This window comes from Vanellus vanellus, assembly GCF_965231255.1.
Source record: "Vanellus vanellus genome assembly, chromosome: 19".
Taxonomy (NCBI): domain Eukaryota; kingdom Metazoa; phylum Chordata; class Aves; order Charadriiformes; family Charadriidae; genus Vanellus; species Vanellus vanellus.
In genome coordinates, this window is record NC_138924.1 from 7,015,604 (window position 1) to 7,029,973 (window position 14,370).

The following is a 14,370-nucleotide window of genomic DNA, read 5'->3' on the forward strand; positions in this document are numbered from 1 at the left end:
TGGGAAGCTGTAACCTGAAGCCTGCCGAAGGCTGGGCTGGGGGAAGCAGCAAAAAGCAGATGTGGCCGCACCAAACCCACAGTGTCCCCGACCCGCTGGCAGCCTGCGACGGCGGCGGCCGAGAGGAGCCCGAGGTAAGGGACAGCTCAGCCTCGGTGACCAGCAGCGACGAGGGGAGCGGAGGGCAGGGACCGAGGCTGGGGAGCTCTCGGAGCACCCGGGAAATGTGAAGAACGGGTCTTCTGTAGGTGGTAAAGGGTGGGATTCCCACCAACTGAGGGATGTCACCAAGGGATGGGAGCCACCGGCATCCTAGGGCACCTCTTTGCCTCCAGGGGTGAACTGTGCGTGGGAGCTGGGGTGGTTTTCTGCCCTTCTAGTGCCTGTGTGGCAGCTGGGAACAGGCTTTTTCTTTGCGAGGGTGACAATTTTGGTGATGGTCAAATCCTCTAGAGCTAAGGGTTGCAAGATACTTCAGGAGGAGTTAGTGCTGTGGGGCAGAGCAATCACAGCCAACAGTTTGAACGCGCAGGTGATGTTTCGCAGCACCCCTAAAATCAGAAGTGTTTATAAATGATGTGAGACTTCTACCGCTATAGAAGGAAAGCAACTTATTTCCTTTGCACCTGCAGGCCTTCACAAATAGACAACTCCCAGGCACAAAGTACCTTCTCAGCTCATTTCTCACAGTTTTCTTCCTGTACCTTCCTGACTGTAACATCACACGCTGCGTGCTGTTGCTCCTTCTATTCTCTTTTAAAGACAGCCACAGATTTTAATATCATGCCTGAAACCATCCCACCTCTGCTCCAACCAAATTCTTTTCTCTGCATTTTTGGCTGTGTGCTAAGAGACACACAAATAGAATCCAGATGTTCAAGCCAATTCAAACGCAAAAGGCTTTGTCTTTCTAAAATGGAAATTGCTTTTTGGCAAATTTTGAGAAATATGAAGCTGGTGACAGTACTGGCAAAAACAATACAGATCTGCAAAACCAATCTCCGCTCTCATGCTCCCAGGAGCTCAATGTAGTTGGAAGCAGAGGTTGTGTTGAGATTTTTTTTATTTTATTTTTTTTTTCTTTAGAGAAAAGGTTATGCTCCATGGAAAACCTTCCATCTCTAAACTAGACTGGGCCAAACCTCTTCCGCTCAGCATGCAAGAGCGCTGCTTGGTGCAGGCACCCTCACAAAGCCCTTGCTAAGACCTGTTTAACTTAGACTCAGGCAGGGCTTCTGTCATCTCTCTTTCAGCATGGTACCTATTAATTGTAAAACTCCGCAACGATATGAGCCATCCCAACATCATATCCACTATCATAGCACCAAACGCATCGGTTTGTTCCAGTATGGCAAATCCTCTTGCTACACATCTTCTGCACCAGAATACCTCATCTACTCGGCAGCTAGGATAGCAGCAGGTCACAGGATGCAAATGCACAGGGAAAAGAGGGTATCACTTCTGCGTTACACTGTCTAAACATAGATGAAAACTTAAAACCTCTACTGTGACACCTTTTTCTCCAAGGCAGAACCACCTCCAAAAGAAAAGGGGTTTGGGAGGAAAGGGAAACAGTGAACCGCCTTTCACTGAAGTAAAACCTCTGCCTGAACAGACTGGGTCCTGAACTGGGGCTGTTGTAGCCACGTGGCTTTAAGTTGTATTTCTACCAGCAGGCATGTTTTCTTTACAGCTGAAGTTAATCTGAAACACATGTTCTTTCTCCTACTTCACTGGACGCCTGGATCACAGGGGTTAGTTAAATACAACCCTCTTCCTTTAATTTCTGGGAATCTATATAAACATTGCTTCAGACCAGCCTCAGTGGCGTCTGTTCTCAGGGGCATGACACTTTTGCAGTAGCTCTGGTTTACCCACAGTGAAACCCTGGGTTACACACTGCCCTTTGGACCAGACAGATCTGGCTGGAAGAGCCACATATGCCAATATTGGAGTGATTCAAAGTGGATTCCACAGAAGGAACAGCTTTGGGGAGTTTGGTATTTTTCTCCCACCTCCATTAAAAAGGTTGAATAAGCCAAGCTCTGTCTTTCACTTCTTTAGATCTGGCTCAGCGTTAGGTAGTTACTCCCAGTCCCTTTCCTTGTCATCTTTTAAGAAAACTCTTCTACTTTTACTTTATCAAATTGCAAATAAGAAGCAAAGGATGCATGTGAGCCGTACAGCCGTCCAGGTACATGCAGACACAAGAAACATGACAAACCACTGCCCAAGGCAGGTAACTTGTATAGCAGAGCAGTAACCAGTCAGTTTCGTCTTCTGCCCCATTCAACAACATGGATTTGTGACCTTTTATAAATGCTGATGTATTGCATTTTTAAAGTCTAAAACTCAGAAGATATGATGGACCTTGGCACGCAGTAACTGCCAGCATCAGTGTGGTTTGGGCCACACATATCTACTTTTGTGCTCAGGCACACCCAGGCACGTGTGTTTGCCCAATTTTAAAGTCATTGGGGCCAAGTTGGCTGAATACTTCATATTGAAAAAGGAAGAAAACTCAGCAAAGATCAGGTGTGTATTTCTCCTGGGGGAGGACAAGCAGCCGCATGTGTCATTGCTGTTCCTGTCACAACCACGCACAGAGAATAGTAGTGGTAGAGATGTATTTGCTCAGTTGCTCAAACTACCTCTGTCATGTTCTTACTTTGTAGGTTCAGGCATGCAGATTCCAGTGGTTCTCCTTTTCCTGGGTCTCTTAACTGTCCCAAGCAGATCCCAGAACTCAGCTACTGCGCAGGTGAGTAGCAGACAACATGCAGAGAATGAGGGAGAGATACTTACTTGGAGCAGGCAATTTACTTTTCAAGAATCCTACGGAAGGATTAAGCACTACCCTCCTAAGTTACTAGGATTTTATTTAGCAACATAATGAGACTAACTCCTGCTTTACCCAGATAAAACCACAGTAGTTACATCAGGGGATGACCATGAGGCAGAAATAGTGGATTCCAATCTGAGTGCTGCCACTTTAAAGTAACTGTTCCTACACTCTCTGTCAGTAAGATGAAGCCAGTATTTCTGTAGATCACAGGAGAGTATCTGTAGATTGCTTGCCTTTGAAACGTCTATCACAACTGTACCCGCCCTTGTAAGCTGCAAGTCTAACCAAAGCGCTCCCTGTATCTGTTAGAACTCTGCCACCACTGATGGAGCTAATGCTGGCGAGGTCGAAGAGGAAGATCCATTCTATAAGAGCCCTGTAAACAAGCTGGCAGCTGCAGTCTCTAACTTTGGCTATGACCTGTACCGTCAGCAATCCAGTCGGACAGCCACTGCCAATGTGCTACTGTCTCCATTCAGCCTGGCTACTGCACTTTCTGGTCTCTCGCTTGGTGAGTTCTTGCCCCTTTTCTTCATGCGCTCTTTGGCTGGACAAGCCTTTCCTCACACTGTTGTCCTTGCTGTTGGCAGGGGCTGGAGAACGAACAGAAGATGTGATTTCTCGCGCTCTCTTCTATGATCTGCTTAACAAAGCTGAGGTCCACAACACTTACAAGGACCTACTGACCAGTGTGACTGGACCAGAGAAGAGCATGAAAAGTGCCTCCCGTATCATCTTGGAGAAAAGTAAAAGTCCTTCTTCCCCTCTATCAAATTTTACCTAAATAACTAGCAGCAGGTAGGACATGCTGAATAACACTGCACTAACAGCTTTGGCTCTGACATACTGTTGAGCCAGGATGCAGACAGTGCGCGAAATGCTGTTGCTGCTCCAGAAAGAGCCTGGAAAGTTTGTCTGCACATAAATAGAAAATCAGACTTATGCACACAAAGACACTGGTGACAAAGCAGCTAACACGTGGAAGACCTAGAAGAAACTTGCTGAGAATTTTGCTTTCGCTCTAGGTTTTCTGGCAGGTTTTGCTAACTTCTAGGAGCCACAAATCACATTTTCTATTTGTGATAGCATTCAGTCGTATTCCTTTGTTTAATTCCTTGCAGAACTATTTGAAATGTCTGCATTCGGCACACAATAAACATCTGCCGAGAAAGCTAAGAGCTATCTTTTGGAACCTGCTGGTTCCAACAATCCAATAGGTTAAGTAAGCCGTACTCATAAAGCAAGCTGGAGAAAGACGAGAGACTGATGTAGGAATAGCTGTATCCAAGCTTTCTGTTCTTATCTCCTTTCTTTACTTTTCAGAAGAGAGTTATCCCATACTCCAGCATGGGTGGCTATAGGATTTGGATCAGTTTCCTCCATGAGCCTTCAGTCATTCTTCTTCAAAGCAGGTTTCTGTATGCAGACAGACACAGATGTTTTATGAGAGAACTGCTGCTGGGTTTTGGATTGCAATCTGCTGCCTTGAGATTGTTTTGATAAGGGAGCTAGCTGCAATATTGGTCTTTTTTTTTTCCAGGACTGAGGGTGAAGCCTGGTTTTCACAGCCAACTAGAGAAGTCCTACAAGATGCGTTTGAGGGCGCTAAGTGGCAATACCCAGTTAGACCTCCAAGAAATTAATAACTGGGTACGACAGCAGACAAAGGGAAGGATTATGCGGTTTATGAAGGACATGCCCACAGATGTCAGTATTCTCCTTGCTGGGGCTGCTTACTTCAAGGGTAAGAATGTTGTGTACTTGGTTACAGAGAGGGTCTATTAAGCATTTATTAGAAGAGATGCGAGGGAATGTGCTCACTTCCAATAGAGCAAACAGACTGCCAAAGAGACAGAGTGTAAGAAGACAGTGTTTGAGAACGTTTAGTAAAGAAGAAAAAATGCAGACTACCTGAACAGAAATAGTCCTTGAGGGAGGAATTATTACTCTTGGGAAGCTGAATTGACCTGTTTGCAGTAAGACACCGGAGAAGAAAGTTTAAGCTCACAAAACTCCACAGCAAGAGACAGAAAATTACCATTTCAGGAAAGCACAGCTTAAAGAGTGTACTGAGCCTTTTTACCACTGGAGAGGGAATGGCGGGAGATACTAGAGAGCTGTTCTAGAACATGCTGTCAGCCAGTGTCCTGGAGAATTATTGCTAAGAGACAAGGAGCGAAATAAAGGGTGGGGAGAGAAGCACTTTACATGCATTGACACAATTGTTACCCTTTAAAATAGTTTTGTAATTACATAAGTAGTCATCAGCTTCCCAATAGCTACTCCACCCATACACTGGCTCAATTTTTTATTTCTCATTTAGACAATTCTCAGATGAAAAGGAGGGGCCACAGAGTGGCAGAAAATCCATAGCTCCAATCAGTCTACTTACATCTTTATCATTGTTCAGTTGTGCCTCAACTCTTAAAGCCCAAATACTGAATATATAAAGCACAAGATTACTCAGCCACAAACACAAGCCCGGTTTCATATGCTATTATTCCAGAAAATCTTCCGTTTTATCTTTTGAAAAATAGGGGCATGGAAAACCAAGTTTGACACCAAGAAGACTGCCCTGAAGGACTTCCATCTGGATGAGGACAGAACTGTGAAGGTGTCCATGATGTCAGACCCCAAAGCCATACTGCGATACGGTTTTGACTCAGAACTCAACTGCAAGGTCAGAGAGCAGATATCGCACAAGATCTCCTAAACCTACTGAGGAACAGGCTCAGCTACACTTACCTGTTGACCTATTCCAGAAGATGGCCTCACTCCTCCCATCAGGCTACTTTTGCAATCCCCATTTTGAAAGGCAGTGTGGCGATTCTTAAAATACCCTGCTTCTACACTGGCTACGTGACAGGCAGTCCAGAATTTAAGTAACACACAGGTCCTACTAGCCTGTATTGCTTGACCTAAAGTTGGGCAAGAAGGGCAGGGTGCACTTCACAAAACTTTGCCATCTCTACCTCTTTCAACAAACCTTTCACTGTTGGAAGTGAAAACCCAAAGGTGTTCCAGCTGAGAATCCCCTAAAGCAATACTGCAGTTCATTACAGGATTCAGCAGGTGAGAGAAAGCACTTGCCCTGTAATAGCAGAAAGAGCGCAGCATGGGCTGATGAAAGCCTGGGCACCAGAGGGGTCAGGAAGCATCATGTCCAAGAAAAGCAAACAGGGAAGAAGACCAAATGTTAACTGGAAAGGCTCACCAGGCAGTCAAGATTCAGGCCTGTGTCTGGTACAGGACAGGTAAAACTGTTTATTATTGATATGACCCTTTCTTATTTATAACTGGCCTTGCAGATTGCCCAGCTGCCATTGACAGAGGGAATCAGTGCCATGTTCTTCCTGCCTACGAAGGTGACCCAGAATATGACTTTGATTGAGGAGAGCCTTACTTCTGAGTTTGTCCATGACGTAGACAAGGAGCTGAAGACAGTCCACGCTGTGCTAAGCTTGCCCAAACTAAAGCTGAACTATGAAGAGGCACTTGGCAGCACACTAAAGGAGACAAGTATGTACATCACACACCCTCTACAGACTGCCAGGGCTCAAGGCAGTGGGCAAGTTGCTTCCTGCTCTCAGAAGAATATGAAGCTGGTGGGTTATTAGTTAAGTCCTGCTATCAGTCTGTAGAGATTTCACCAGCAACTAAATCACCTTGGTCCAGGACTGCTCAACTTTTTATCACATCTTTCCACCAAGCTCATATAATGCTTCTGAGATTGAGAGGGAGAAGCTCAGTACAGATGTAAGCTGCTTCTCCCTGTTACCCCCAATAAATTCTACCAGAGCAGCTACATGCCTTCCTGGATCACAGCATTAGCAGTACTGCTCCCCCACCTGCAATCTATGCTTTCAGCTAATGGATTTTTCTTTCTTTTCTCCAGGGCTCCAATCACTTTTTGCATCACCTGATTTTACCAAGATGTCTGCCAAACCTATTAAGCTATCTCATGTGCAACACAAGGCAATTCTGGAGCTTAGTGAAGATGGGGAAAGATCTACACCAAATCCTGGGGTGAATGCTGCTCGTCTGACCTTCCCCATAGAATATCACGTGGACAGACCTTTCCTTCTTGTACTGCGAGATGATACCACTGGAACCCTCCTCTTCATTGGCAAGATCCTGGATCCCAGGAGTGTTTAGATCCCTTCACAATAATCTGCAATGGTAGGGCCCAAATGGAAAGGGCGGTATTGGGAGGGATACTGGCTCCCTGCTCTGCTGCACAAAGACACAACTTGCAAATCTTATGCCTTCATGCTGCAATAAAAGAGCTTTTGCTATTAATCTCAGTAAGTCCCAGTATTCTCCCTTTAAAGATTGTCTGCCTACGTCATATGCCTTCACACTCCCAGATGAGCCACAATGCAGTTCTGTGTCCTATCTGCAAGCATCATGTGGTGTATACTGTATTTCCCCCTATCCTGTCCTCCAACCTGATGCCAGTTGTTTAAACTGAATCCCTCATCACTGACGTGTCTGCACTGGTAGCCCTCCAACTTCTGTAGTGCTCCCTCTTATAGCTTGTAAGTTTGCACTTCCCAGCCTGCTGCCTCGCCCCTTCCAACCATTTACATTTTATGCTGGCAAGAAGAAATGCGCTTCATAGCATTATAAATAAAAGGCAGCGTGGTCTGGATATTCATGACCAACAGGGTACCACACGTAGCAGAGTGACATCTCTAGAAACAGACGCATACACAACCATCTAAAACATTTGCTTCAAATGCACATGCAGAAATTATACAACAGCATCTATTCCCACCATACCACACACAGACCCCTCATGTTAGAATTGGTCATTTTATTTACAACAGTCTCACTAAAGAGCATTTCAGATTTCATTCAAGTTGTTGTTACACATGATTTTCCAGCTTGTACTACATGACTACCTTACCACATGAAACTTAGCTTTGATGAAAGATCACATTGCAGCTTCCTTTGACAGGGAAATTAAATCCTCTGAAGGATGCTTCTGGGAAGCTCTAACAGACAGGTCTTCATTTCTTGTAGTTCCTGGATCTGAGTACTTTGAGGACCACAGTGCACTGACAAGATCTCCTCTGCTCTTTGAATTGTGCTCAGAGCTTCAGAAACTGCAAATCTGAAATAGGACGAGAATAAGAATAGAGTATACAAAATACTTAATTCAGCTCCTTTGACTTCCAGAACTTTCAACCCCTCCCCAGCAAAAACCTAAACCTGTTCGTGGGTACAGATCCTACCCTCCATTGCCTTTCAGCACCAGGCAAATAGTGTGCATTTCAGCTGCAAAGGGAGGATGAGGGGAAAAAAAGGTAAGAAGGTGGAAAAAAACTTGAAACATTATCTTTAAGCATAGGTACCCACTACTTCATCACTGCGGCTCCTGCTAAAATTCATTCAGTTAAAGGGAAGCTCTGTTAGATTTGCAGAAGCAGTCAGAGGATTTGCTTGACGAGAGGGACAAAATCGAGCAAGAGGATTTTATTTCCTCCTTTGAAAAGATGTCAGAAACACTATAACTGATGTATAGTCACCAAAGGTGACTACTTGTCAAAATAAAACAATAGGATGGGGAATAAATGGAGCCAGGGAGAAGAAAAGAATAGTCAGGCACAACACAGAGAAATGGGTGCAAAGAGAGTCAGGAGGTAAAAGTGAACCCCAGTGGGGTTAATGAACTTGCACTTGAGTAGTGGCCAACTTTTGTACCTGTGCCAGACTGCCCAGGGTCCTGCGAGAACACCCTGCAAGGTGCAAAGGACCACCTGCCATCATATCATGTCAGACACACAGGCATGGTGCAGGGAAAGGACAGAGAATGAAAGCAAATTTACCCATTGAAGAGAATTTGTGCCAGCTTGAAAAGTTCATGACCTATTTCTACACTTGATGGCCCATGATGCATTTCCACAATCTCAATACTCCTCTGCAGGTGCCTGGCTGCTTCCTGCCACTTCCCTGATGGAAAAAAAACCAACAAAACAAACAAAAAAATGAGTCATAAATAGATACTTTCTAGAGCTACTGCCACCCGAAGAATTTGACAGCATTACGCAAAATAAGATGGACTATATCCACAGCATTCTTGGGAGGCTGCTGACCTCAGAACCAGGACACAGAATCTAGAAGAACATGAGATCACATTACTGTTCACTGGCTGCTGGGAACACAGTTTTGGCTAAAGCAGTCTTTCCAAGAGCCCTGCCATCAAAATTAGAGAAATGCAGCAGGAGAAAAGGGAAAGGGCTAGTCAGGGAAAAGGCTAGTCATGTTAAATTCAAAGTTCATAAAACTAAAGATAATGAGAAGACAATGCCATACCAAGACTAGCATAGACCTGTGCCAGATGATCCTCCATCTCTCCCATCAACAAATGGTCTGGAGACAAGAAGTTTCCAGCATCCATCTGACACTTCAGGAGCATTTTGATTGCCCGATCTATAACGAAACAGGTTATAAAATGCATCCTACCGTCCAGTCTCCAGCTTTCCATGATCTATGAATTAAAATCAGTCCAATCTCATCTTTGTACTTTACACAGCTAGATTTGGCTTTGGTTAGGACTCAACATCAACTTCATCTGCAATCCTGCTTATTCTAATGCAGTGTTAGCCAGACTGACTCCAGGAAAGCAAGGCCTGGGAATGCATAACTCCAGCGTTAGCCTGAGTTCTTTTAGTTACCATGGAACAACGTGTGACTTAGATTAACACACGGATCAGGGGTATAAAAAACCTAAAGCTCAACTCCCCAGGGACACCAGGCTTCGTGCCAGAAAACCCCAACTGCACAAGCAACAGTGCCATCTCATGGCTAGAACTACGTCTCCCGATGCATAAATCATTAGCTGCTGACCTTAAAGCAGAAAGCTGAGCCTTACCAGCCTTCCTGTCTTTTAGCAGTTCTAATGCTCTCTTGATTTGTTGCTGAAGGTTCTGTAAACGGCGTGACAGGCTCTCTCTGCTGACTGAGATTGCACAAGCTTCATTTGAACAACAAAGCATGTCTTCTCCCTGTAGAAATCATCCCTGTGATCACTTCCATCTCCATTACCTCTGTGTCATGTTGTAGAGATGCTGAATTATTTAAAATGAGTGCAACCGAGAAATTAAGTGACTTTCTTGTACATTGCTACTAGCTTATTTGATTTTATGAGAAACTTCCAGGAATAACTATGACCGTGAGCTATAGATTAGGCCAAAGCAGGGTCATGCAGTACACAACTAATGTTCATACAAGATACATACTATGTTGACTTCTCCTCATCTAACCCGTGCTACATGTTGTTTTCATGTATGTTCTGTGAACTGCAGAGAGTGTGACTCTCACTGTATATAGCCCCCGTAAGTACCCTTTCTGTTCTAGACTCCAGGCCTCCATTTTCTTTCCTAAATATCCCCCTTCCCCCAGTCTGATATTCTAAGGTTCCCTTAGCAAGTTCAAAGGGATTTTCACTTGCAACTAAAGGCATTACTTTCTCTATAAAGCTGGAATACTGACATACAAGGACATTACAAGGAAGCTGCTAGGAGCAGCGAGATACTGTCTTGACTTTACAGGGGCTTTTGCCTTCTGAGCAGAGGTCATGGACTCATGTCTTTCACTCTTGAATTTCCCAGAGACAAAAATGTTACACATCCCGATAAGTTAAACAATCATAACTATGGAAGAACCACCTGCATTGAAGCCCGGCAGCTAGGACAGCAGAATGAGTTTCTCGTGGACACCACACTCTTGACTTCAGACTCTAACTCATCAAGGCATGCCTGACAGCGGCACTCAAAGAAGTACTGACTGAGAAGTTGTTGTCTCTCAGCAACTCTCATTCTACATCGGTGAGGCCCTGCAAAGGGATGGCAAGGGTATAAATCACCGAACAGGTACAGTTCTTAACATCAGGCTAAATCTGTCTTTGTTACAATTGAGACTAGATATATCACCTTTTGGAGAGGATGTAACTGGAGACTGAAAACATAACAGTAGGCTCAGAAGATAAATTCTTGCTTTGATATCTTTGATCAAGGCTTATACATAAAGACAGACTCTAGCAACATTATACTGGGAATTACGATATTAATAGCAATCAGTTAGCATGCCAAGTAGGGGTGAAAGGATGTCTGTGCCTTGAGACAAACAGAGAGTTAATACTTACCATAGCAATGGAAAATCTCTTGGCCGCTTGGGATTGGCTGTGATGCCCTGACAGTGGCAGCTGTCCCACTAAATGACAGGCTGATATTGGGACAGCACGAATGGTTCAGAAGGCTAAGGACAGGAAAGAAGGCTGTCGCCAGGCGCACAGGCTTCTTATTTACAACAGCACCATCTCCGGATACTAAAGACAGAGGAAAAACAAGCAGGTTGAGAATGAATGCTCATTAACCCACGCAACTTATGCAATGGGCATGGTGACCAATTGCAGATAGCAGTAGAAAGGTTTCTGGTATATTGCTGCAATAAATAATAGCTAAATACCCTCTACCTGTGCACCAAAGAATAGGCCAGCATGGGACAGGCCATTAAATTTTAAGCAAGTCCTTCCTATCTGCAATGGAAGCTTTTTACAACTGATAATTCAATCTCTTCACACAAGCTAGATGAGAAAGGACAACACAGAAGGGCTTAAAAATTTTTGTCTTACCCGACTCCTGCATTACAGTGATCGCTTGTGCATTACACTGCAGCTGCAACACATGCCTCAGCATTGCTTCTGCCATAATCTTCAGCTCTGGAGACAATTCACCCGATGTTTTTTCATGTGTCTCTGGTTTGGACCACTTCTCAGATGATTCCTGATTCAAAACATCAGCCTCTAGACCAGCTTCTTGCAGTTGTTTGCATATAGCTACTACACTCAGCATGCAAAGGAACTTATGTTCAGGGCTATGTTTCTCAGCATGTGGCAAAAGGTTGAACACAGCTTGGTAAGAACTCTGGTACTGACCATTGTCGTTACAACCAGGGACACCTCTGGTACCAGTTCTTGTATCTGGTGCTTCACTGGGATGTTTACATGTTGCCTCAGGGTTATGAAGGTCCTTGTCGTTATCGTGGGACCATTCCACCAGCCTGCTAACCTCTGCAAATCCTGCCAGGAGAACAGTCCTCAAGGCAACATGGCAGAAGATCCCTAATGTGAGAAGCAGTGGTCCCAAGGAGCATTCTGTCTTGTGGTACTTCTCCCAAGCCATGTCTGCACAGTTTTGGCTGCAGTACTTTGCGTAACTGCACCCACAGCAAGGCACCGAGGCTAGGAGCTGCCTCAGACAATGGTGGCAATAAAGATCTGCATTAGTGACACGAGTATCCCATGCCATTTCACTGCTGTCCTGCAGAAGGTGGCTCTCCCCTGGGCAAAGCACGCTTACAAAAGCCTCTTCTTTCAACAGGTTCTGTCCTGGCAGGATGTCCTGGATGGCCACCAAGTGACGTCCTCTCTCTGTATCAAAATTCAAGCTCAAAGATGAAGATGCACCTGAAATACTGTCGTTCTCTTCCCAGATCTCTGACTTTCTTTGAACGTCGCCACATGCTTCTTGTGCAGACTGCGGACAGCTCTCTTTCTCATGTATTTTATTCTTCAGTTGACTTAACTTTTTTAGCAGTGTCTGGTGTGCAGGACTAGTCATGATCCCATCCATAGCAATTTTATTCTCCACTGCGCTGAGGGTGTTTGCTGCAGCCTGTAACCTCTCCAAACGCAGCAGACATTCAGCTTTTCGCAGCAAGACCTTGGGCAGCAGCCTGTCTGGATAGCCATGACTTTCAGCCCTGGCAATATCTTCCAAACAAACCTAGAAACAAAGACAAGGCCTTTTAAATATACTTGGAAACCAGCTGAGACTTGTGATCTTTTATTCCATCAATGATGCAGAATCACAGAACGATCAGGGTTGGAAGGGACCTCTGGAGATCATCTAGTCCAACCCCCTTGGCAGAGCAGGGTCACCTGCAGCAAGTTGCACAGTACGGCATCCAGGTGGGTTTTGAATGTCTCCAGAGCAGGAGACTCCACAACCTCTCTGGGCAGCCTGTGCCAGTGCTCTGCCACCCTCACAGGAAAGAAGTCCCTCCTCAGGTTTAGATGGAAATTCCTATGCTCAAGTTTGTGCCCGTTACCTCTTGTCCTATCCCTGGGCACCACTGAAAAAAGACTGTTCCCATCCTTCTGGCACCCTCCTTTTAAGTATTTATAAGCGTTAATAAGATCCCCCCTCAGTCTTCTTTTCTCCAGTCTAAAAAGACCCAAGTCCCTCAGCCTTTCCTCATAAGAGAGATGCTCCAGTCCCCTAATCATCCTCGTAGCCCTTTGCTGGACCCTCTCCAGCAGTTCCCTGTCCTTCTTGAACTAGGGAACCCAGAATATTTTAATGAAATTACAATAATCAGCAAATTCCATGTCCATAGCCAATCTGTTGGCCAAATAAAGCCTCCTGACACAGAAGAAGGAAAGCAGGAGCCCTGCAAAAAGTTTAAGCAACGATGGATGCTTTAAGCACAGCGCTAGAAACGCGTCATCTCCTGTTCCAACAACCAAATGCCCGTTATTGCGGGGTTTACAGAAGCACCCACTTGAACCTCCATGCCAACGCTGTCCGGTAACACCTCAGATGCTGCTCGGGCCCTTCCTTGCCCCAATCCCCCCCTCCTGCTACACGGAGGGCCCCAGGCCACCCTCTGGGCACACAGACTTGCTCGGGGGGCACCCAGGAGCTCGGGGGAGGGCGGGTTGCCATGGGTCCCGCTGCCCCACCGCCCCTTACCTCAAGGTGCCCGAGGTGGAAGAGGGCGGCCGAGCGGTTGGCGAAGCAGACGGACACCTCGGGGCTGCCGGGGAGCTCGTGGGATGCCGCCTGTGGAGACCAGAGAGAGCCGCCGCCTCAGGGAGAGGGGGGACACCCCTCAACGGGACCCTCTCAGGGTCACAGCCCCCTCCCCCAGGGATGCCCTCACGTTGGGCCCGCCCAGACCCCTCATCGTGAGGCCCCGGGCCGTGAGGGGCCGGTCCCCGGGGCTGCCCGCGCCCCCACCTACCTGCGAGTAGAGCCTCACAGCGGCACTGTAATGGGGGCGGCCGAACAGCCGGTTTCCTTCTTCCCGGTAGAAGCGCGCGGCCGCCGGCTCCTTGCCCGCGCGCGCCCGGCGGCACAACCGCCGCAGAGCCGCCGCCTCCGCCTCGGGCCTGCGAGACACGGGGGTCAGCTCCGCGCACCGTCCCGCTTCGCTCCACCCGCCCCGTCCCGTCCCGCCCGCCGCTCACCGGAGGAGGCCGCAGCCCAGGCGCAGCGTATCGTGCAGCGACGCCACCGCCAACCGCTCCCGCAACGCCGGCTCCAGCGCGGCCCAGCGCCGGGCGGCGCACAGCCGCCACTCCTCCACCGGCAGCGCCATCACCGATACCCCCCCCACCGATGGCGGCGCCCAGCAGTACCGGCTCGGCGCGCCCGGCAGCTCTTCCGCCGTACGGCAGCGGGCAGCCAATAGGAGCACTGTACTACTGCTGCTCCCAGCGCATGACGTAAAGACGC

At 46.8% G+C, this 14,370-nt stretch overlaps 2 protein-coding genes across 2 annotated transcripts; one reads left to right on the forward strand and one right to left on the reverse strand.

The window, feature by feature from the left end:
- Nucleotides 1-7,144, forward strand: SERPINF1 (serpin family F member 1). The gene is made up of 8 exons (XM_082493059.1): nt 1-134; nt 2,676-2,761; nt 3,155-3,356; nt 3,436-3,591; nt 4,386-4,589; nt 5,383-5,525; nt 6,154-6,364; nt 6,741-7,144. Exons 2-8 carry the CDS (start codon nt 2,684-2,686, stop codon nt 6,998-7,000), a joined length of 1,254 nt encoding a protein of 417 aa, XP_082349185.1. The 5' UTR covers nt 1-134; nt 2,676-2,683; the 3' UTR covers nt 7,001-7,144.
- A 512-nt stretch (nt 7,145-7,656) lies between these two features.
- On the reverse strand, nt 7,657-14,248 carry SMYD4 (SET and MYND domain containing 4). Its single transcript, XM_082493177.1, has 10 exons — nt 14,103-14,248; nt 13,877-14,024; nt 13,606-13,695; nt 11,484-12,636; nt 10,995-11,177; nt 10,519-10,685; nt 9,723-9,855; nt 9,164-9,280; nt 8,677-8,800; nt 7,657-7,961 (listed from the first exon to the last, which is right to left on the reverse strand). Exons 1-10 carry the CDS (start codon nt 14,231-14,233, stop codon nt 7,811-7,813), a joined length of 2,397 nt encoding a protein of 798 aa, XP_082349303.1. The 5' UTR covers nt 14,234-14,248; the 3' UTR covers nt 7,657-7,810.
- Between the last annotated feature and the right edge of the window lie 122 nt (nt 14,249-14,370).